Source organism: Alligator mississippiensis, chromosome 1 (genome assembly GCF_030867095.1).
Source record: "Alligator mississippiensis isolate rAllMis1 chromosome 1, rAllMis1, whole genome shotgun sequence".
Lineage (NCBI taxonomy): Eukaryota > Metazoa > Chordata > Crocodylia > Alligatoridae > Alligator > Alligator mississippiensis.
In genome coordinates this window covers 241285063-241309606 of record NC_081824.1, presented here as the reverse complement: position 1 = coordinate 241309606, position 24544 = coordinate 241285063, and the positions used below count along the sequence as shown (strand labels likewise).

Here is a 24544-nt window from a genome sequence, read left to right as displayed (position 1 = left end):
TGGCTGGCACCAGTGGCTCCAAAGCTGACTAGGACTCAACCTCTGTCCTGGATTGCTTCAGAGCCTGCTTGGCACCCAGGGTCTGTCCCAGGCCCAGGCACAGCAGCAAGATCAGGCAGGCTGCCTTGCAGCCATACACGGGGGCCAGCTGTGCCCATGTCCTGGAGAATGATGCACAAGCGTCAGAGTCAGAAGACCGGGAGACTGGAGCAGAGGCCATAGGAGATCCTGGTAAGTAGGGATCTGGGTTTTCTGTTTCCCATAGGATAACATAGATTTTCCCTTTTAAAGGGGAAACTGTGCTCCCCCCACCACATACAACCCACCTCCCCCACAATCCCACCCCTTCTGCCCACACCCTGGGATGGGACCTGCTGGCAAGAACCACAGCCGTGCTGACAGCTGCTGCACTGCAGCCCTGGTGGGGGGGAGCTCTTGGTCCCAGGAACCACTTTGAGGTGGGTGACGGGTAGAGGTGACAGTGAGGTTTATTGGTGTATGTGATGGACCGGGGTGGCAGAAGTGAGCAAGCACGTGATACACATATACAGGGGGATGAGGGGGGAAGGGATGTGTTCTGGGTTGGAGTGACTGCCAGAACCAGGCTTGGAGCCTCCCTGTCCCACCTAGGGCAGCTTGTGCAGGGGGAGGCCAGCCTGGAAGAGAAGGGGCTTGCCCAGCCTGGTCCCTGAGCCCCAGTCAAGGGCTTCCCAGGAAGGGTGTGGGGAATTGCTGAGGCCTGGGCACAGGCTCAGGGAGCAGAACTGAAAAGGCTGGCTGCTCAGAGCCACAAAACAGTGTCCTGCTATAGAGAGGGAGGGAGTAGGCAGGGGCAGTCAGGGGCTGTGGATCAGGAATGAAGGGCACGGGTGGGGGGAGGGCTGTGGGCTGGGGGTGAGGAGCAAGAGCATGGGCAGGGGCAGGGCACCAGCATATCAGTACTGCTCAGTGCCACAAAGTAGCTGTGGAGACAGCTGCAGCTGGACCCGCATGCTGGTGAGCAAAGGGGGCAGGGGGAACTCTAATTTCCTATGATAAGAAAACCAACAAGCAAATGCCAAAGTACATAGATATTTAGAATTACAGAATCACACAGATTCACAGAAGTTTAGGACTGGAAGAGACTTTGTGAGATCATTAGGGCCAGCCCTCCCTGCCCAATCAGAGTGCTCCGGACAGACAGTGCTTCGAACAGAAAAGGCATGTTATTATTATAGATCCTGAGGCATTTCAAACACATATGCAGGCAAGTCAGAGCTAAAATGAAGCACCAGGGCCCTCGCTGCAGAGGGGACAGCCTCCACCAAAGGAAAAAAAAAGCAGTGGAGGCCCCAGTGCTTCATTCTAGCTCTGAATGAATCTATCAATATATCAGTAAATACATCAATAAAGCACTGCTTAACTGATATATAGCTATTGAGTGGCATTTCATTTTTGGTCGCAGAAAAACACAGATTTTTGGGTACTGGTTAGAGAATTTGGGATTTTTTATCAGAGAATTTGGGATTCTTAAACAGAAAACCAGGATCCCTGCTGGTGAGGCAAGTGGTGGGACCCAAGCAGAGGAGCCTGCTCAGGGCCAGCAACAGGGACCAAGCTAAAGGGCAGACGAGGTGGCTGACCTCCTGGCCATTTGGGGCCAAGCGGACATGTTCCAACATTTCAAAGTGGGCCACCGCAACAAGCATATATGACAGCAGTGCCACACAAAGGCCAACTGTGCAGCCACAACCTGTTGGCAGCTGGCCCAGAGGTGCAGGCAGCTCTGCTACAGTGCCCATACCATAACCCAGGTGGCTGTGAGGTCTCCATCTGGGTATGGCAGGCACACAACCATGGGGCCACAGGTCCGAGGGGCGGATGCTGTGAGGCACAAATCTTTGGCATAAATCTGTGCCACTGCTACTTGAGCTGCTGCAAGCACAGGTACCTGCATCTGTGGATGCACCCCAAGGTCTCACTCTTTTATATTGCTATTCAGATGAGAGTTTCAAAGTTTGAGGGATTTCAAAACTTATCTCAAAAGGTACATAATGTTCATTATTCTCATTTCATGGACAACCCAACTGGCCCAAGATCACACAAGCAATGAGCTGAGAATGGAATCCAAGTCTTCTAATTCTCAGCCCAGTATTTAGCCCCCAGACTAGATTGGATTAGAATTAGTGCTTTAACTGCTGAAAAGATAAAAGCACAGTGAACATATGGCAAGTTCTAGCTGTGTGGTGTATCAACCATGTATTCTTAACTTCTTCCAGGATAAGTAGTTATAGTTACACTGCAAGATCTAGATATGAGGTGCTGTGGAGAAATACTTTATGAAAATGTTTCCATATCATGGCCTTTAGGGGAAAAGAAAAGAAAAACCTGAATTAGTTTTAGTCCTTTTGTGACATGGTTCATCTCCTTATAACCATCTCCATTATAACTGTGGTAAGGGATCCGCTATAGTGAATCTAAGCAAACACAGGAGGCTTTCCAGCTTGACCTTTTCAAAGTCTCTCTGCCTCACACAACAATCAGGTGCTCTCAAATGTGGCTCATCCACATAGCAGCAGAATTGTACAACTGCTGCTGTCACTAATTCTTGAAATATGTTTGATCTATTACTCAGGGCAGTTGATAATTCCAAGACTTCACACTGTGCTGCTGTCATGGCATGTTCTGCAGCTCTGTCAACAGACAAACTACTAACTAGAATCTATTCCGACCAGGACACCTGTGTCACAGTAAGGGATCAACCTCTTACATTTCTCTAGAATTGCCATCAATAGCCCATTCACGTGGAAGTGGGGAAGTATGTATTTAGGTAGGCTTGCCCATAACTATACATATTTAATAAAAGTGGAAAAAGGTCTTACTTCTGCCACAACTGCTTGAGTTGACTTTTTAAAGTTATGTTTATCATTTCATGCTACATTTTTGATAATTACACCAAGAAAGACTATAAAGAATGATTTTTATTATAGTATTTGCAAGTGGACTCTTCTGAGATTTAGCCTCCATTATGCCAGGTACTGTTGAAACAAGGTAAGAGAAAGCTCCTGCCCTTAAGAACAAATAGGTCAGGAAGACAAACAGTTAGACAAAAAGAATTACAGTTATCCACATTTCACAAACGGAGAACCAAGGCACAGAGACATAGTTCAGCAAGGTGCTTAGGCATGTACCTAGCTTTAAGCCCAGGAGTACTTTGATAAAGTACATTCTGAACTGGGACCTCTGCAACTTTCCCAAGGTCACAGCGACATTAGAGATAGAAGAGAGTTCAACTGTCAGTTCTAAGTCCCAGTCCAACACCTTAAAAACAAAAGACCTTCCCACTCTCTGAAAAGTGAATCCAAAAAAGACCCTCAAAAAGGCAAAAGGTAAAATAAAACTGAATACTATGGACCAAAACAAACAGTCATTTTCCATAGCATAATTTATTATCTTTCAGAATGCAGAAGCTACAGGCCTATATTTCAGAACCTATATAATTATATTATAATTAAAATAATTAGTTCATCTTTATAGCTCTCATAGCTATAAAGGGCAACGCCTAAAATGGATTTAAGAGTTCACCAAATAATGGTATCAATGGGCTTGATATTTCTTCATCATCCTTATTAATCAACTGCCTTGCAAGAAGAGCCTAAACTTCATCAGAAACCATAAAACAGTAAGTTCTTTCACAGCAAAAGTTACCCTAGCTCTGTCTGTCACAACCCAGTGATTTTGGTGCCTCGGCACGATGGAATTTTCCCGCCACATGAGAGCCTCTTGCACAGCAAAGGTTTTTGTTGCAACAGAAAAACCTCAGTGCAAGAGAGTTCCCGCCATTTGAATGCAAATTTGTGTCCTGCTATTGGCCAGTTCTAAATTATTCCTACGTGGCGGCTAGTAATTGGCTTGCTAGCCGTTTAAAATTTCGTGCGACTTCCGCCCAAGTCGGAGAACTTTGAGCACGCTGCAGAGTGCCTCTAAAGAGATCTGACTTGCAGCTGAGCTGATCGATAGACTGATCACCTATCGATTCTTCTCCCCGTCGCCGAGCGCAATCCTCGACGTACCCTTTCCCCGCCGGCTTAATTTGTGGACGGATTAGCTGGCCTGAGCCTTGCCAGCTGGAGCAACTCACATAGTTGTTCAAACGACCGGACCATCTGCATCGCGGCTACAAGCAGCGTAAGTAAAGTTTTTGCAACCATTAAGTTTTGTCTGCCTCTCCATTCACCAGCCTGCCCAGCGAACGAGTAATTTCTAAAATCACCTCGAGTCGGCTCCGGCCGTCCGAGACATGGCGGCGAGGATGGGATCTAAGGGCACGGTGATGGAGATGAACCTAATCGGGTGCTGCCCCTGGCGCACCAGGACCCGTCGCGTAGAGAATGCAAACGACTTATGGGCACATATCGCTTACCACCAGGTGCTAGAAGGGGATGAAAGAAATATTGATGGCTACTTCTCTGTAAAGAGAGAAGAAGCAGTCGTAAAAGAATGGAGAACTAAACTATCCCTTTGGGAGTTCGGATGCATAGTGGGGAGCGACCGGGTCTATTATCGACCCCTGCAGGAAACATCAGCCATATCCCTAGCCAGGGTGAAGGTGCGGAAGGCAGAAAAGCTGACCCCCGCTCAGGAGTTCGCTCAATACACTCGATACTTAAGGGAAGGAGGGGAACCCACCCCCAAGGACTGCTTCAATTGTCCGGATTTGGTGCCTGGGTCGCGGGGCCATGAGCTCCTCCTTCAGCTCCGGGAGAATCTGGAAACTAAGGGCCATCATGTGCCGAAGTGGGGTCTAACTAAATGGAAGAAGGGAAAGATGATGAATGTGCTGTTCCGTACAGTAACGGGTCTACTAAGGGAGTACGCAAATTTGGAGGCTCAGATGCATATGGCGGGTAAGGAGTCACTGGAGCAGACAGCAAAAGGCTCTGGAGCGACGCTTATCAATAACGCCGGCCATATGATGCCGCTAGCAGAAAATGGCGCCGAAAGAAGCGCGAGCCAGCCGGGGAACCCGGAAAAGAGGGGCGGAGTTTCAGAAGACCCGGTGGGGATCCGCCTAGCGACTCCGCCCCCTGAGGTGACGTCATTCCCAACGGCCCCGCCTCCTTCCCACAGGGAGGGGGCAATGGAAGGAGGGATGTATCCAACACTCCTGCATGAAGAATTTAACTCTCTCTCTGCCACAGATCACCCGATAGCTGTGATGAAGCATATTGCGGGTGAAGAAGGTACTACGCATACCACTGTTATTTCTCACACACGCACCCGACCAGAAATTCAGGAACTTTGTAGAGAATCTAAAATGAAACCTTGGCCATGTGGTTAGGACGATTAATAGTGGAATTTGGATCTGACACTTTAGACAAGGAAGAAGCGAGTGCCCTGACCCGACAAGCAGCATGGAGTGGAGGGCGTGCTACCGACTTGAATGTGGTCACGGACAGTGCCCACTGGCCCATCCCGCTCCCGGCGCTTGTAGTGGGACAGGTAACCCACAAATTTCACACCTGGCATGAGGGTTGCCCGCAGAAGGCCACTGCAGAGCAACTCCTCCTGGCCATAGTCGGGGTGTCATATCTTTCATGGAGTCCGAGAGCAAATCCAATGGGACTAACAGCAGTCCAACGCAAAGAGAGATGGGCTCATCGCCACCTATCGAACCCCGGGGCAATTCCAACGCCCCTGGAAGCTATAGATGTCTGCGTGGAGGTATACGGAGGAGCAAATGCCATTACACTTCGACTCTTTTTGAACCCGATGGCGGGTCAACCAGTGGGAAATCTCTTAGGCCATCTCCCACGACTGCAGGCACTCATGAAACAGAGTGGAGAAACTTCTGATGACATAAGAGACCAACCTTCAGCATACCCAGCCGAAACACTGAGACCCAGACGTCAAGAGTTTACCCCCCGGCGAGAGCCATGGTGGTCACCTCTAAGAACCCCGAAGGAAAGAACTACAAAGGAAAGGAATATGTTTGGTTTTCTTCTCGCCCGCTCCGGACTTACAAAGACTCAGTTGCGAGTTTTGGGAGAAAGGGCCCAGTGTCGTCTGGCCGAAGTATTAGGATTCAAATTCGAAGACCCACCAAAAAACGAATAATGGCCGGCGGCTCTGCCGGCGGCCTTCTCCAACTCAAACCTGACCCCACTGATTCTCGTCCATACGCCGAACTCACTGTTTACAACCCTACCGATCCAGATGACCAACAACAAGTATTCTTCCTTCTCGATACTGGAGCTCAAATCAATGTGATTACCTCAATGATACCTCACCAAAAGACCACCAAAACGATTAAGGTACAAGGGTTAATGCTATTGCAGTCACCACAAAGGTCAAATTCTCAGTCCAAGGCCACCGATACCCCCTAGAGGCTGTCCTAGGGGGCAACAATATTTTAGGAATCCCAGGGATAAAAGTGCTTGACCTTAAAGAACAAGTGCTACAAGCATTACCCATTATTATCCCAGAACAGGACTGGCATCGACCAACGCTTCGTAACACCTCCACCTGGCGATATCGACCAATCCCAACCAAGGGTTCTCTAAAAAAGTCCCTTACTGACCTCCTGCGGCGACTCAAGCAACGAGGCTGTATTAAGACCGTAACTGCCAGCACCTACCTGTCATCAGGATGGGGAGTTGTGAAACCTGGAAAGCCTAACGAAGCCCGGCTAGTCGAAGACTATAGAGAGGTTAACAAAAGATGTCAAGTACTTCAACAACCTAATCCTTCTACTCTGCCACAGTGTATGTTCGAGATGGCATAATTCCAACAAAGTAAGTGGGTCGGAGTCGCACTGGATCTAAAAAACATGTTCTTTTCCATCCCGATAACTGACCCGGAAGGAATACTATGTGTATTGATGGCACTATGTACAGGTGGATGGTTTGTCCACAAGGATATCGCAACACTCCATCACTAGCCACTGGTGCCATGAATAATACCCTAAAGAATTTTCAAGCCTCACACTCTCTTCCCCCAGAGGAGGAATTGAGAATCTGGAGTTATGTCGATGATATTGCCATCATGGGTCGTGATAGTTCCGTAGTTGCTAGTATAGTCAACCAACTAGTTGCTCACCTTCAAAGTGAGGGATGGACGATCAACGAGGAAAAGTCATGCCTACATCCTGTAGATGACGTCACGTTCCTTGGCACTCGATACATCGGTTCCATCCGCCACGGAATCTCGCATGATGGTCCTAACATCGATCTATTAAAAACATTCCTCCCTGTTACTAAGAGGCACTTTCAACAGCTTTTGGGTCATTTGAATTGGTATCGGCATTATGTTGGACCCAGCGATTTGGCACTCCTCACCAAGTTTCAGCAACAGATCCGTAACAAATCCCGAAAGTCCACGCCCTGGATGAAAAGAGATCAGCGGAACCTGCTTCGCCTGCTAGCCACGGTTAAAGATACACAGCTCCATGCCATCGATCTGGGTGAGTCACTAACCGTAACCCTTGGGTTCACCACAAACCACGTGTGGGCTGTCGGGCATAACCCTCACAATGAGCTAGTATACACAGCCCATAAGACGCTTCAAGCGGCACAACATTGATATGGAGCTGTAGGAAAAATCCTCCTAGCTGAACAACTGGTGGAGCCATTAGCAAGGAGGCATGGGACGTTACGTGCTCCCGGTGCCACATTGTTACCCTTGCTGGATGCGGAAAAAATCGACCCACATTTTCAGGGGGAGTCTAAGACCTGGAATACGCTAGTGCTTACCCACCATTACAACTGGCATTGCTGGAGGTTGGAAGACACGGCACCTAATCCAAGCCCAGAAGATGAGGAAAAGGTCCCTACATTGTATGGAACTTCTGCTCCGGCATGGATGGCCTCAGATGGAACCTCCCGACATGGCGGAGGCTATGGGTATTATTGCAAGGCTTGTAACGATAGGAAAATATTTCAAGCCGACCCAGATGATAATTCGGCCCAAAAATGTGAATTGTTAGGATTCCTCAAGGTACTGGAGCATTGTCTGACCCATCATAACAACTCGCTCCCCGTTCCAATCATCGCAATTGATTCGCAATACATTTATAAAATTCTTACTGGTACAGCCTTTCCCTCCGAAAATTTGAATGATTGGCAAGACATCTGGAAAACGTTAACTAAATTTGCATGCCTCCCGTTGGTTAGGCACACTAAGTCCCACCGTCTGGATACTGATCCAGTACATGAGGTCATTGATAAGCTGTTAGAAGACCCACTCCGGACCGACATAGTCTTGCCTATCACATCTACCTCTGGTCCTGAAGTAAATCCGTTCCTCGCATGGCTTCACGAAAATTGGGGTCACCCAGGACCACAGGCTTGCCATCAACGTTGGTGCCGAACCATTATGGAGCCGGCCTCATACGGAGCTAGGCGCGATTGGGAAAAGGTAGCTCAGGCCTGTGAGATATGTGCTAAAGAAAAGTGCCATAGAACCAAGCATCAACTCAGAGCTTTCGATTCTTCACAGTTTCAGGCAGGAAAAGTTTGGCAGGTAGATCTGCTAGGACCCCTCCCAGGGTCTAAGCCACCAAATAAAGGATTAGTTGTTGTTGACTTGGGAACAAGACAGTTACAAGTTATTCCCTTACGAAAAAGCAATGCCAGTGCTGTTATTTCTGCCTTAACTGCTGTATTTGCCACCTGGCAACCTCCTCATGAGATTCAGTCTGATGGGGGACCCCTTTTTAACTCTAACGCTCTAGACAAATTTGCTCGTCTTCACAATGTAGCCTAGCATCTCCATCTGCCATACCACCCGCAGTCCAACGGCGTTGTGGAAAGACACATAGGCCTGTACAAAGAACAACTTCGCCTCAGAGGAGGAGGGACATTTAAAAACTGGACCAAATTCAATCATGACGTTCTCATCTCGCTGAACACCGCTAAACCATTATGGGACGAAGCTAATGTCCAGAAACCCCCACCTTGGGAACCAAGTTCCAGCCAGATGAGTTAGTGTGGATCTCAATACCGTACCCCCATCAGTCTCATCCACAAGTTCACAAAGGAACCGTTCAACGGTCAGGACAATATCCTAATACCTATTCTGTCCAATTAGAAGAAAAGCCCAATCGTCCTCCTATTATCATTCATCACAACTGGATGACTCGCCGCTCCAACGTTCACCCAGTATCCTTACAGTGAATCCAATTATGAGTCTCTTTTGTTTTGTTTTGTTGTTCTCTTTTCTTTACAGGTCTAACCTCAGCAAAGCAGTAATCTACAGCCGCTTGATTGTGAGATCCGTCGCGCACCAAACTACAGTTCACTCGAGTTAATAGAGTGATGGTTGTGAAGGAGACACTGAGACAGCAAATGTCCATCTGCTCAGGACTTGCTATGACACTGTTTTCTCTCATTTTATTAAGTATTTTAATTGACGTTGTCTGTTTAAGCTTCGCCAGGTCAGTAAATCCTGAAACAAAGATGCCTTATGATGTGCTCATTTGTCTAAAATTCCAGTTGTACCGTCGGCAAGGGGGCATGTCACAACCCAGTGATTTTGGTGCCTCGGCACGATGGAATTTTCCCGCCACATGAGAGCCTCTTGCACAGCAAAGGTTTTTGTTGCAACAGAAAAACCTCAATGCAAGAGAGTTCCCGCCATTTGAATGCAAATTTGTGTCCTGCTATTGGCCAGTTCTAAATTATTCCTATGTGGCGGCTAGTAATTGGCTTGCTAGCCGTTTAAAATTTCGTGCGACTTCCGCCCAAGTCGGAGAACTTTGAGCACGCTGCAGAGTGCCTCTAAAGAGATCTGACTTGCGGCTGAGCTGATCGATAGACTGATCACCTATCGATTCTTCTCCCCGTCGCCGAGCGCAATCCTCGACGTACCCTTTCCCCGCCGGCTTAATTTGTGGACAGATTAGCTGGCCTGAGCCTTGCCAGCTGGAGCAACTCACATAGTTGTTCAAACGACCGGACCATCTGCATCATGGCTACAAGCGGCGTAAGTAAAGTTTTTGCAACCATTAAGCTTTGTCTGCCTCTCCATTCACCAGCCTGCCCAGCGAACAAGTAATTTCTAAAATCACCTCGAGTCGGCTCTGGCCGTCTGAGACAACCTTTTGCAACAGGGCACTGCTTCTGATAAAAAATTTGTAAGTGCTCCCTTATTCTGTATTCCTACATTTTATTTTAAATAAGAACAACAATGCATTCAAAGATGACAAAAACTTAAGAAAAGGTTTAGATGGAAATTTAGCAATTTTAAGTCTAGGGAGTAATGGGTAATGGATTCTGGCTGCCTGAAGGTAGAACCTGTATCGGAATTTTGAAGGTAAGTTTATTCAAACCTAGCCTGCCTCTCTTGAGCCTGTCCTCTTCCTGCTCACCCCCAACCCCAGCTTAACCTACAGTCCGGCAGTAAGGAAAGAAAACTGCCTTGAGAAAGAGAAAAATCCTTAAGCCCAGATTGGCTTCAGGCAGGATTTCTGGGAAGGTGGTAGTGTTCAGTGAACACAGCAAGATATAAGCCAGGGAGTTGATGTCACACTAATCCAGGGGAGGGCCACTTAATTGGAGTTTTGGTGAGCTGTTAAGGGCTGCAAGGGTAGTCCCACCCCCTGGTTGCCATCTTGGGACTGGAAGTCCTGCCCCTAACCCCTGACCTTTGCCATCAGAAGTCCCTTCCCTTGCCCCCATGAAATACCCTTTTGGGAGGGGAGGGTTATGATCTTGGAACCAGGAAAAAAGCATAGCATATATTAAAAGTGAAACACCTACTATCATGTTTTAACTTTATTACAAAAAAATATTCCTGTCATGATTTGTGTTTGTGTACTGTATATAGAGGTGATTGCATAATAGCTCAAAAATAAAGGCTTACTCTTGTATGTTGTGTGTGGGAAGTGTGTATGGTGGGGTATGGTGGGTGTGTATGGTGGGGTGTATGGTGGAGTGCAGGGGGAATTGTGAAAGGGCAATCAGGTATGTTGCAGGGAGTGTATCTAGAGCGTTTTGAGGGCTCCCCTGCTCTACCCCCATCATGGGACTGGGGGCTCTGTGTGACACTACCTGAGGGCTCAGGGCTGGAAGGGCACAGCCCTGGGCCCCGCTGTGGACCAGCAGCATGAAACCCTTGGTGGCTTTTTTCCCCCACCAGCAGTAGAGCCCCCCGGTGGGTTTTCTCGATTGTGGGCACTGCGAGCACACCTTGTACAGGAGGGTCTGGCCAGGGCTCAAGCAGGGGTTGGACTAGACACCAGAGGACCTCTAGAGGTCCCAGACAGCCCTGCTTCTCTGTGATTCCCCCCTCCCTCTCCCATTTCACCTCAGGCTGGGGTCCGGCCATGCCCTTGCTCTTGCTGCTTGAGCGGCGAGCAGGGGGGAAACCAGGCGGACTCTGGCTGGCTCCTGCACTGGTGGGAGACAGGAGGGAAGGGGATTAGCTCCCCCCACTTTCCCCTCAGGTTATTGGCATCTGGCCACCCCCACACACACACACTCCTGCTGTTCGAGCAGTGAGGGGGGCTCTCTGAAGCAGGGTTTCCCACCTCCAGCCCTTCTCAGCTAGCCATAGCAGTGATAGTGCTCCAGTTACAGAGGAGAGGGGCTCCACTGAAGCAGACAGCACAGCCCAGCCCAGCCCAAGACTGCAAAGCATTCTGGGATGCTGGGGCACTGTGAGCTAACTTAAACCAGGAAGCAGTTTGGGACAGAAGTCCCGTAAAACGGTTTGACCTAAATCAGTTAAATCTGATACTACATTCAACCAGCTTTATCTTAAACTAGTTTTGGCCATTTCTGTTCTGTTACAGATTTAAACTGGTTTCTGGTTGCTTAAAATGATTTGTAGGCAACTTCTGTCCCAAGCCCAAGTGTTCCCTGATGCTCTGAAGTCTTTTCATGTAACGCATTCCTATAAAGGCATCCTTCCCCACTCCAAGTGTGCCAGTTCCTGCATGCTATTAAGAGCTCAAAGATAAATGCAGCTCCACTCTAAATAAAGAAAACCACAATAGTTCCTACCTGCATTGTGTGTTTCCCGGTTTTTCTTTCTGCAGTACAAGAGAAGAGAAAAAGATGATGTCAAAACAGAAGAGTGATATGCAAGAATTATTTTTTCTTGTTTTAACATGGTTTCACAGAATCACAGAAAAGTAGTACTGGATGTGACCTATGGCGCTCATAGGTCACAACCCCATTGGAAGCAGGATCATCCCAATCCAAACTATTCCAGACAAACCCTTTGTCAAACCTATTCATAAAACTATACAAGTCAATTCTGTTGCACAACTAGAAAAATACTTTGACCAAAGACACCCAAAACACCCTTTAAATTCAAAAAATGCTCTCTAGACAAGAAAAGGTATGACAGAAACAGAAAAGCTAACTAAATAGCATTGGGATAAGAATTCCTGAAGCTCTAATGTCAGCAAACTGAGGGACTTCATGTCTTTGTAATTCATTAGCAGTGCATTGAACTCTGCTGGCTTGACACTAGCCCAGATGAGCACGGATTAAAAGCTGTTTCCATATAATGGATGCTTAGTGGCCTCAATAGGAGAGGCATTTGATGGAACTCAGTTCCATCTCCCGTGTCAAAAATTCACCATCATGCTTTGCACTAATTGGGAGACTCAGCCTAAATATTAAGGACTGCATGGACCAAAGACACTGAACAACCCCTGCTAACTCTAGTCTAGAGGGAGATACTCCCAAAGACATGGTGGAAACATACTAGCAAGGTAATGCATCTGAAAAACATGCCTGATAGCTGCTGCCTTGTAGATAACTGGAGGACTTCAATCATATGGGTCATCAAGTCAGGTTTCTCCTGAATAGGTCAGCTAACAGTGCTAGCTGGTACTGCAGCAAGAGCTGGAAGACAAGGCTCTATAGCAGGAGAGGGCAACATATGGCCCATGAGCTGGATCTAGCCTGCTGAGAGATTCTGTCCTATCTTCAGCGAGGCCCTCGGATGGCCAAGCATGTAGTAGAGCTGGGTTGGCTTGGCAGTGAGACTCCATTTCCTGGCAGCACCAGTGACAGTGACTCCATCCAGCTACTGCTGCCAGCCCCAGCCCCACTGTCTGGGCACCTTGACCTGTCTGCTCTGCACTCACCCCTGGAGGCAGAACCCGCATGGACAAGGTACTTGGCCAGGTGGCTTGGATGGGGCTACAGGCCTGTGGGGAGGAGCCTCCAGGAGTGAAGTCGGTGGGTGGTGCCAGGGAGATGCCTGGATTTTGGGGCAGTGACAGTGTGGGGCCAGGGCCCCAAGACAGAGCCATGATCTACTTCTCTCACGCCCCTGCAACAGGCGCAGGTTCTGCAGGCAGGGACACGTAGGGAGTGGATCATAGCACTGCCCCAAGATCCCGGCCCTGGATGCAGCTCCCCACCCAGCCAAGCACCCTGCCCACACAGCTCCCAGCTGGTCTTCATGGAGACCCTGGGATCTTGGGATGATGACAGCACTCGGCCAGGGCAGAGCCGCAATCTGCTTCCTCCACATCACTGCCCACAGAACCCATGCTTGTTGCAGGGGTGTGCAGGCACCAGATTGCTGCTCTGCGCCAGCCCCACAGTCACTGCCCAGGATCCCAGGGTCTCTCTGGCTCTGCCCACCTGTCTCACTCCCAAACACTATTCCCTGCCCACCCATGACCCCATCCTACATAGGGATTTCTGGTAAGCTGTTGCACACGGGGTTGGGAGGAGAAAGATGCTACTGACCCAGACCATGCAATGGCTCACCAAGACTCCCTATGATGCCCTCGAGCCCAAGTAACTGCCCAGCCCTGCTCTACAGTTTCCAGGTCAACACATCAGTCACCTGGTCTCAGATATTTACCGGTGCTGTTTCTTACTAGGAGTCTCATTTTCTGTCATCTCTGGCATGGTTTCAGAGAGAAGGGCCTAAAATGAAATGGAGAAAAGAATTCTAAATTATAAAACTTTTCAAAACTTTGTTAGCACAAATGCTAGCTGATTCAACTGTAAGCACAAGAGCTATTAGAATGAATCTAAAAGTTCACTGCCTTGATTTATCGCAGCTTTAATTAGCAATGCACCAAAAGTGGAAGCAACTCCCTTCTTATGCTGCTGTTTGACTGGCACAGATATGATTCCTATCCATGGTAAACAGATTTTCATTTTCTGAAATGTTGTTTTAGTAATAAATAAAAAACCCAAACACACCAAAATACCAAGCCAGCACTGCCAGAGAGGTAACAATTATTTAATTAATATGCTGCCCTCCACAAGACCCAGGGTGGCTTACATGCAACACATGAGCCAAACCAGTACAAGCATCCCATGTAGCACATGGCAGATCAGGGAGGGAGCAGAAAATATATTAGCAGATAGAACAGGAAGCAGAAAGCAAAACAACAAATTTGGCTGGGAGCACAGGGCAGGAGCAGAAAGCAGAGCAACAGATTGAACACATAAGGAGAAGAGAGGGGTACTCAGGGAAGGTGCAAAGCTTAGCTTGTGATGTGCTTGCCAAAAAAACTGGCGCCCACTGAAGTAAGAAAACAAAATAACTTACAAAATAGGAGAACAAATGAGAGAATACATCTACTTGGAGTACTGCCATGAAACAGAAGCCTGATAATTATCATCTTTGCAGTTGAGTTTGATTTTCAGTACAATATACAATACATAATTACAAAAGTAGCCAAAAATATATGACAATTTAATAAAAATGTATGATAATTCAGTAAAGTTCAAAGACATTTTGCTGAATATTTGAAAGAACATTTTCATATCCAATCAAATTTCCACTTGCAGGTGAACCTGAAGTTGCCTTGGATTGTTCATCATATGCACAGACCTGTTTGGAAGTGTGTCACACACATAACTGTGCCTGTAAAGTCAAGTGTGTAGCAATAGTAGCATAAGCAACAGTGTTTATAAAAATGCAATTTGATCAATCGGGTAATCAAAAAGGAAAATTACGTATTTCAGCAGGGTGGAAGGAAAAGGGAAGGTCTCAACTCCTTATGCAGTGGTGTCAGAAAATAAGATGAAATTAGAAAATGAATCTAATGTTTGAATAAATAATGTTTGAAAAAATGTTTGAATAAAGAAAAAGAATAATAATACTAAGCAAAAAAGCTTAAAGTCACACTGAGTACCCTTTTCAAATAAATAGTATGTCACTGCCAACACAAGATACAGACAGATATACCATTTGTAGCTGGAAAAACTGTCACAGGGTTTGAAGCAGACAGAACAGTCCTTCAGGATCAGACTTGCAAATGTTATCAACTAGTGGCAGCATGTTGTGCTGCTGCTCCACCACAAGGGCTGCTTGCGGACGTAGGGAAAAAAAATGCTTGGACCAGGCCCCCCCCAACATCTGTATAAATCAGGTACTTTAGCGGGGCTTTTTTGATGCTATTATATAATAGCTGATTGAGTCAGCTCTTAGCTAAAAGTGACAAAAAGCCCCGTTGAAGTGCCTGCTCTTTACAGCCACTGCAAAGCCAGGTCAAAATAACACACTGCTTCTTCTGATAAAGCTAGATTTCTTTTTGTTTTGTTTTAAAAAAACATCTGCAAGCAGCTATGGTGACCAGTGGGAAGACATTCCAGCATGCCACATGAGGGCCCAGTCTCCAGAGGTTCCCCAGGACTCCTGAGCAAAGTGTTGATTGGATACCCACTCTCCCCTTGTGCTGGGAGGACTTAACTTCTGCTCCAGATCTCTGGGCTGGCAGCGCAACTGCCAAGCTAGCACAGAGTAGATCTGTACCACCTGTTTGTCTTCATAGATTCATAGATGTTAGGGTCGGAAGGGACCTCAATAGATCATCGAGTCCGACCCCCTTCATAGGCAGGGAAGAGTGCTGGGTCTAGATGACCCCAGCTAGATGCATATCCAACCTCCTCTTGCAGATCCTGGTTGCCCAACACTAGGGAAATTTTGACCCTGCTGCACCAGTTGAGGCAGAGAGTAAGGCTCTATGAAACCGACATGGCTGACACTGCCAACCAAAAACAAACTCTTTTGTGGTCCATACAGGTGCAAGGGGGCATGAGTGGGTGCAGGGGACTAGGGCCTTCGGGAGAGAGAGAACAGGGAGAGAGGTCTGAGGGCTCATGGTCTCTCTCGTGAATTAAGGTCTGCCAGCTGGTTTGTCCCAGCACACCTTTTATGGAACCTTGTGCAGCTTTATAGCATTTTATGCTTTATATCGTGTTGGCCATATCATTCAAATTAACCCCATTCTAATACTTTACTAATCCAGTAATGACAAAGTATACCTCTCCTTAGCAAGAATGGGTATTATTAAAGAGAAGGCAGGGTAACTTTGCACCTTTAGGCCACATACAAACAAGCGCAGCCATGTGGTATGTGCTGAACGTACACACATTCAGCTGTTCTCCATGCTACAAGGGAGCTGTGGCGGCGGGGGGGGGGGGGGGGGTTAAAGTTGCCTCTCAGCAATGTGTTCTCGAGGAACCCTAGCACAATATGCAGCCTGACTCACAAAAAACTCAACCTGTCCCCACCTCTGCCTGACCAAAACTGATTAGAGGAAGGACTTACAAAAGACAATGAAGATGCAGTGGGAGACGCATCTAAAGACTTCCAGACAAGGGTGATAGGAGTGAAGCAACTCCCCTTGTCACATTTCCATGGGAGATGGGACAGGAGAGCACCTTCATTAGCATTCAGGATAGAGAAGAGAGATTCCAAGGCAAGGACCGCACTGAACTCTGGGACTAGAGAAGCAGGGGAACACTGCATGATGAGGGATCCCTGCTCCAAATGCTAATCAACCCACATCTACACACACCCAGCTCGGCAGTTACTACACCAATTCTAGTAATGACCAGGGATCTGGATTTTCCATTTCCCACAGAAAGCCGGAGAAAACCACGGACTCCCTGTTTTTATTGGAGAAAACGGATTTCTCTTTTTAGCAGAGAAATCCGCGGATTCTCTGCTTTTGCAAAGAGCTCTTGCAGACTGGCACAGCTCCAGCCTGCAAGAGCCGATTTGCAAAAATGGCAGGAAACCCCCAGCCCTGGCCGGAGGGGGAGGGAGAGGGGGGAGGGCAAGGCCTGAGCCTCCAAGGCAGCCAAGACTGGGCTCAGGCCCACACACACCCTTCACCCCTGGAGCATGGAGGTAAGTAGGGCTGTGGGGCAGGGCTGGGGAAGATGGTTGGGGGCTGAGGGAGTGGGGGGTGCTGCGAGCCCCAGGTGGCACATCGCAGCTGGGAGCAGGGCCGGGGGGTGAGGGCAGGGGTGCTCCTCTGGGGGGGGGGGGCAAGTGATACAGGGCGCAGTGCCCACCATTTGCGGGCTGCACACATGCCGCCCGGCCAGCTGCCCGGGGGAGGGGGAGAGGGATATTAGCATGCAGCCGGAGCACAGCTCCATGGCCGGCTCTGCAGCCGTGGCAAGGGATGCGGGGGGGGGGGGGGCTTAACCTTGCAGCCCTCCCCACCACCACCCTGCATTGCGCTGCTGCCGCTGGCCAGCCACACAGCTCCAAGCATGGCTCTGTGGCAGCAGCGGGAGACTTTAGAGGCAGCTGCCATCACCACTGGCACGGGAAGCCACTGCCACTTGCCTGTGGGGCTGCCTATGCCAGCAGTGATGGTTGCTGTATACAAAACCTTCTGCTGCCACTGTGGAGCCATGCTCAGAGCTGTGCAGCTGGCAGCAGCGGCACAGTGTGGGGTGGTGAGGGGGATGGGAATGGCTGTGTCCCACCTGGCCACCATCACGCCGGGTTGTGCTGCTGCCACCAGCTGCACAGCTCCAAGCTGGCTCCACAGCAGCAGTAGGAGGTTTTGAATGCAGTGGCCATCACCGCTGGCACGGGCGGCCCCACAGGCAAGCTGCAGTGGCTTCCTGTACCAGCAGTGACTGCCACTGCCTCCAAAACCTCCCACTGCCGCCAGAGCCATGCTCAGAGCTGTGTGGCTGACAGCAGTGGTGCAGTGCAGGGTGGTGGTGGGGAGGGCTGCATGCCGCCCGCCCACCACCACGCTGCCACTGCCACCCGGTGGCCGGCCGCACAGCTCCAGGCACAGCTCCATGGTGGCAGCAGGAGGTTTTGGAGGCAGTGGCTGTCACCACCATCACGGGCCTCCAGGTAAGTGGCAGTGGCCGCCACATGCAAGGCCAAGCCCCCACTCCCCACCGCGCCCCCATCCCTCGCAGTGGCTGCAGTCAGCCATAGAGCTGTGCTCTGGCTGCATGCCAGCCTCCCTCTCCCCTGGGCAGCCGGCTGGGTGGCACGTGTGTGGCCCGCATATGGTGGGCACCACCACACTGCGCCCCATATCACTTGCCCACAAAGCCCCCCCACAGAGGGGCAACCCTGCCCTCACCCCCTGGCCCTGCTCCCAGCTGCGATGTGCCGCCTGGGGCCAGCAGCACCCCCCGCTCCCTCAGCCCCCAACCATCTTCCCCTGCTCTGCCCCATAGCCCCCAAGCCCCACTTTCTTCTAGGATCCAGGGGCGATGGGCATGGCTCCACGGTGGCAGTGCTTGCCCGCAAAGCCCCCCCACCCTGCATGCAGCAACCACCCCCATACACTGCCGCAGAGTCGTGCAGCCAGTTGTGGCGCGTGCTGCTGCATGCAAGCCCCCCGTTTCACCCCCCGGCCGGGTGGCACATATGTGGCCTGCACACGGTGTTTGCCACCACACTGCTGCTGCTGCTGCACCCTGTGCCATTTGCCCACAAAGCCATTCAGGTGGCCGTGGGATGGTAGAGCAGGGCGCAGTGGCAGAGTTGCAGTAGCAGCCTCCATGTGCGAACCTCCTGTCAGGCCAGCCAGCACATGTGTGGCCCAGAGTGGCACCCCTTCCCTCACTCCCCGGCCCTGCTCCTGGGAGTAGGCACAGGGGCACACTCCCTCTGTTCTTGATCTACCCCCCCCTCCCCCAGCACCTTCCCTTTCCCCCCCCCCCCACACACTTACCTGCTGAGGTGGGTGTCAGTGTCTGCGTCTCCATGTCTGTGGGTCTGGGGGGCTGTTGCAAGTGGCATCAGGAGGGCTGTTGAGACTGTGGGGGCGAGTGCAGGGCACCAGCAGCACTGGGTGGGGCTGTGGAGGGCCTTTCATTTTTATCATGGATTTGGGGTTTTTAAATCAGAGAATTTGCAATTTTTAATCAGAGAAAACCAGGATCCCTGGTAATGACTCCTTTATTGGTATCCAAAACACTGAATCTGTCTGGCTGTATTGTGAGCTCCTTCAGAGTAATGCCACCCCTAGTCAGAACTGATCCTTTCCTATTATCCAGCATATGAGCCATTGTTTACCCATAAACAAATCTAGTGTTCTCCTTTGAGCCATTGTTAGTTCTCTACAAAAACCCCTACCCAAGGTCAAGTTTCTGTCCTGATCCAAAAGCTGCACCAGTTCCACTCCTTTTCTGCCTGGAATCCCTCCACTGGTTATGCTGAGGGCTCTGCCTGTCTACAAGCTCCAACAAATCCTTGGGAAACTCGACTGGTTCACGCTTCGCGAGTGGTGAGACCCCAACTCTCTCTCTCTCTCTCTGGCTCCAGGAACCTGACTTTTGCTTTCTTACTCCAGGCACAGCTTTCTAAACCTGACTTTTGTTCTCTTACTCCAGGCACAGTTTTCTAAACCTGGCTTTTGCTGATCAAATTTGAGCTAGACTACCACAAATACTTAATTGAAACTATGTAATATTATAACTTTTATTTGTCTCTCTTGTATGGATATTACTGTTATCATCGTAAATTCATGTACCTGGCAATAAATAACTTTTATGGCCAAGCTGGTTGCTATACTCTCTCCCTGTACCTCACTTACTCTTCCTTCCCCTTGACCTCCCCACTTGCTCTACAGCAACACTTCTACCTAAGCCAAAAATCCCTGTAATCCCCAAAACTATGGTGGGGTTTGCTCATCAAGGGAATTACTACTAGGACCATTGTGACAAGAAATTGGGGTGTGCTGAGTTTTCAGGCGCATGAGGGTATCAGCTGAAAGTGCTGATTGGACCCGGCCTGCTCAGATGTACTCTGTTAGCATGTGTGTATGTGAGTCTAACTGCATTTATTATTGTCCTGCTGAAATAAGGGATAAACTGAGTACAAGGTACATGAGGGTGTCAGCTTGTCAATGCTGAATGTCCTGGCCTGACTCAGATGTACTCTGTTAACCCGTGCGCTTGTGTCTGACTGCATTTTATTGTTGCCCTGATGAATTGAGTCCAAGGCATATAAGGGTGCTAGCCTGGCTCAGGCATGCCCTGTTAATCTGTGTGTGTACATATGCATACACACACACACACACACACACACACACACACATACACACACACACACACACATACATGTCTGACTGATTCAGTAGTTGGAGGAACCCAGCCTCACTGAAACTGAGTCTTGCAAGACAGCTCCATTGTGGGTGAGGACTTGCAGAAGGGAGAGATACAGCTCCATACAGAAACACAAGTGAAACAAGCAGCACATTGACAGAATTACAGAGACCCCAGAAATGTACCCCTATTAAATGAGCACACCCCAAGTGAAGGACAAATCTGGTAACATTAACTTGCTGTGCACCAGAGGCCATGTGGGACAGGCATTCCCCAGGGACAACGAGCAGCAGCACAAAGTGTCCTGCTGCTCATTGTCCCCGGAGAAACAAATGTCCACACTTGTGCGGACACACGCTTAGAGGCTAACTGAATCACTGATGTATGATGTAAGTTTTGTAAGTAGAGGGCATATTTTATTAGTTGCTGTGAAGGGACTGCATGAAGCAGAGCTGCAGAATAGAAAACTGTGATTAGAATTAGGGCTGTCAAGCAATTAAAAAAATAGATCATGATTAGTTGTGTGATTAAAAAATTGGTTCCGATTAATTGCAATTTTAATCACACAGCAAAAAATTATGCAAAATTAAGCAGGTACTTTGTATTGGTGGAGGTGAGGTATGTGTGTGTGTGTGGGGGGGGGGGGGGGTGGAATTTGTAACCGCATGCCCTGGCAGGATGCAGGGTACAAGGGGTCTTGAGATGTGAAGGCCTGGAAAAAAACAAAAATTCAGGGAAAAAAGCATTTTTCCCGGGTTTTTTTGGAAAAATTGAAAAAAAATTGAAAAATTCAAAAACCTCTTATGAAATATTTTCTTTTAGAATGATGAATAAAACGTTTAAGGCAAGGTGTTCATATATTGCTACCCTTTACTCTCAAAAAATGTTTTCTAATAACTATGTAATTGGAAGACTTTTATGTAAGACTGTCTACAGGATCAGATCATTACAATTCCTGTACACTGAGGACAAGCAGTACAGTACAACTCTCAAACACAAGAGCAAGATGCATTTCTGCCCCTAAGGGGTACTGCCATTTTCACAAGAGAAGGAAGGATTCAGTGACTTCTTTGCTTGTGGACTTCCTCTATTGCTGACTTTTGATCTAGAGGTTGGTGGATCTGCTCCTGATCTCCTGACTAGGCTTCAAAGTACAGCTTGCCCTGCTTGTTGAAAAGCCTCAGGAGAAGAGACAGAGCAACTCTAAAGGCTTTAGAGTTGGAAGGAACCTGCCTCCTCCTGGCCCTGTGATCTTGAGATCTACAGAAGTACAGAAGCAGCACAAAGGAGCTGAAAGAAAGTATACTTTATTGAAACGTAAGAGTTTAAATTTCTCTGAATTCAGTATATTAAATTATATTTTAGCTGAATTAGTATTTTTCAAAACCTATGCAATTCATAATTTAATTCCTAGTAATCAGATGTTTTGTGACAAATCACCCAACCTTAGCAGTGAGGTGAGGCCTGCAGGGCAGGGAAGTTGTTCACAATTAACTCTGAGGAGGCCTCTCCTCCATCCATTACTAAATTTGTACATGCTGTAGCTTAGTGTTTATATATGCAAGCTAGCCACTAAAGTACATTTTTCTTTTTTCTTCCTCAGCAAAATTGTGTGACCAACTTCTAGCACATGGAAGCATTTTCACACAGCAAGTTATTCTGAGTAAAAATGTGATTTGCAAATACTGTTAAATGAAATATGTTTCCAAATGCTACTATGATGACCAAACACATGCTTGTATGTAAGAAGTGTCCTGCAGACATTAAAAAATCCTTCATGGGTGTAAGTGAGGAGGAGGAGGTAGATCATGATGATGAAAGTGCAAGTAGCTCTTTCCAACATTCTCAATCCAACAGTTCCTCCTCCTTCTCCTCTTCCTCCTCCACCTCCATAACATCAGCACACAAAGGGTTGACCAAATCAACATCCTCAAGTAATTTGCAACCAACTATCTACAAAAGACTCTCAATAGCTTCATTTGTAGACAAGATGACACCTGAAGATCAAGAACAAATTGACCAAGATCTTGCAAGAGCAAGATATTCTGGGACACCATTGTCAATAACTGACAATGTATACTGGCAGGAAGCTTTTAAATTACTAAGACCACCATACCACTTGCCAAGCAGACATTCTTTGAGCAAGCCTCTTTTAGAGTCAGAATATGAACGTGCAATGCAATCTGTGCTAGGAAAAATCAATGAAGCACAGTTTCTTGCAGTACTTACAGATGGATAGACAAATGTGCAGGGAGAAGGAATCATAAACTTTGTGATAACTACACCTCAACCAGTTTTTTACAGATACATTGAAACAGGAGAGAACAGGCATACTACAGAGTATATCAGTAGTAAAATATGTGAAGTCCTACAGAAGATTGGGAGTGGTAAAGTATTTACTTTGCTGACTGACAATGCAGGTAACATGAAAGCAGCATGGGAGATCATAATGGATAAATATCAACATATTGCTGCAATAGGATATACATCCCATGGGCTAAACTTGTTTCTTAATGGTATCATGAAGTTGGACACTGCAAAAGATCTATAGAACAGCAAAGTAAGTTATAAAACATGTAAAAGCTACTCATATTGTAGCTGTAGTCTTTAAGAAGAAGAAGGAAGAAAAGAATGCAAAGAATAAAATAGTACTCCTCAAGAATAAAACAGTACTACTCAAACTCTGTAGTAAAAAAATAAAACTAGATGGGATAGAGTAGTGATCTCATTTGAAAATTTACGAAAAACAAAGAAGCTGTTCAAGAAACAGTAATAATTAAGGATTTTAGAGTACCCAGAAGTGTAAAGAACACCGTACTTGATGAGGATGTCTTCTGGGTGCAGCTGCAGAACTCTCTGAAGAGTCTTAAGACCATTTCTTCAGCAGTCACTGCATCTGAATCAAACAGTGCATTTTTGTCAGATATTCCTTACCAAATGGACCAAATAAAATCAATTGTTTTTGAGAATCTAAGTGCATCTCCGCTTACAAGAATAGAAGAAAGAAAAGTGAAAGACTGTATTAACAGACAGGAAGAATTTTGTTGCCAATCAATTCATGGTGCTGCAATGGCAGAAATGTGCATTTGATTGTATTACAAAACTAGCAACACACTTAGGACTTGATGTTGGAACGGCACTTTCAAATGTTGCAGTATACAGAACATCTTCAGGTATATGGTCCAGGAATGCAGTCTGGGATGCATATCCCTCCTGCAACATGGTAACAAGGCCTTTGCAGGACACAGGCTCTGACTCCTCTTGCTTCTCACCTATTTCAGATTCCTCCATCTTGCAGCGTGTGAAAGAAACTGGTCTATGTTTGGGAACACTCACACCAAATCAAGAAATAAACTACCATGTGAAAGAGTAGAGAAGTTTGTCTCAATGCGGACAAACCTCCAGTTTTCAGAAGTCCACGAAGATGATAAAAATGAAGGATCAGAGGAATCGGAAGAAGCAGAAACTGCTGATAGTGACAGTTCAGAAAATGAGACTTGCGAGGGGTTGCGAGTGAGAGTGGACAGGATTAGCCAAATCAAGTACATAAAGAGAAACAGCTTGGGGCCCCAGGACTTAGCAGTGTGATTTTGTTTTTCTTTTATTTTTCCCCCCGAGTGAAGAGGTTGAGAAGGAAAGGAAAGGGCCCAGATAACCGAGTGCTTTGGGGGCAGGAACCTTAGGGATCTCATTGTGATATAATCCATGAGGCCAGGATAGATATTGACCAAGCACAGGTTCTTCGGTCAGGTATAAAAGAAGGAACCCAGGACCAGGGATTAGCCTGGTATCCTCAACCTCACCATATAGGAGTGACTTGGCTCATCCAACTGGCAAGGCGGAGTAAGGACGGGGGGTAGCGGTGACAGAGCCCCGTAAGTGACCGTCAGACCGAGAGACCTCGAGGAGGCAGCCCCCACTGGGAACATTCAAAGTCGTGGCAGGCGAGATATGGGCAAACCACCTTGGGAGTGAACAACTGCTTGGTCAGCAACGAGAGTGTGCGAGATTAACATCACCCACCATACGAGGTAAAGCCACACCTGACTGGGTGTTCGAGGCCCGACAGCCACACACTTGTTTAGCAAAATGGCATTTATTAAAAGGTAACGTGTGTGTTTAGCAAACAACTTGATGAAATGTTTTCAAGGCTATAAAGAAATTCTCATTTGTATTTAAATGCTATTTACAACACCAACATAACAGAATGTGTATGAAAAACTGCATTAACCCATTGTTTTACAGGAAACAAAACCTGC

The 24544-nt window shown here is 47.7% G+C and overlaps 1 protein-coding gene across 8 annotated transcripts in view; it reads right to left on the bottom strand.

Annotated features, from left to right (window-relative positions):
- Positions 1-24544, bottom strand: part of USF3 (upstream transcription factor family member 3) — a 106980-nt gene that overhangs the window by 23586 nt on the left and 58850 nt on the right. For all 8 annotated transcript variants that reach the window (XM_019496187.2, XM_019496182.2, XM_019496185.2 and 5 more), the window contains 2 exons: positions 13810-13874; positions 11982-12010 (listed from right to left, as the gene is read on the bottom strand). In XM_019496187.2, the coding sequence (XP_019351732.1) occupies positions 11982-12010; positions 13810-13874 (94 nt within the window). The remainder of the gene's footprint in view (positions 1-11981; positions 12011-13809; positions 13875-24544) is intronic.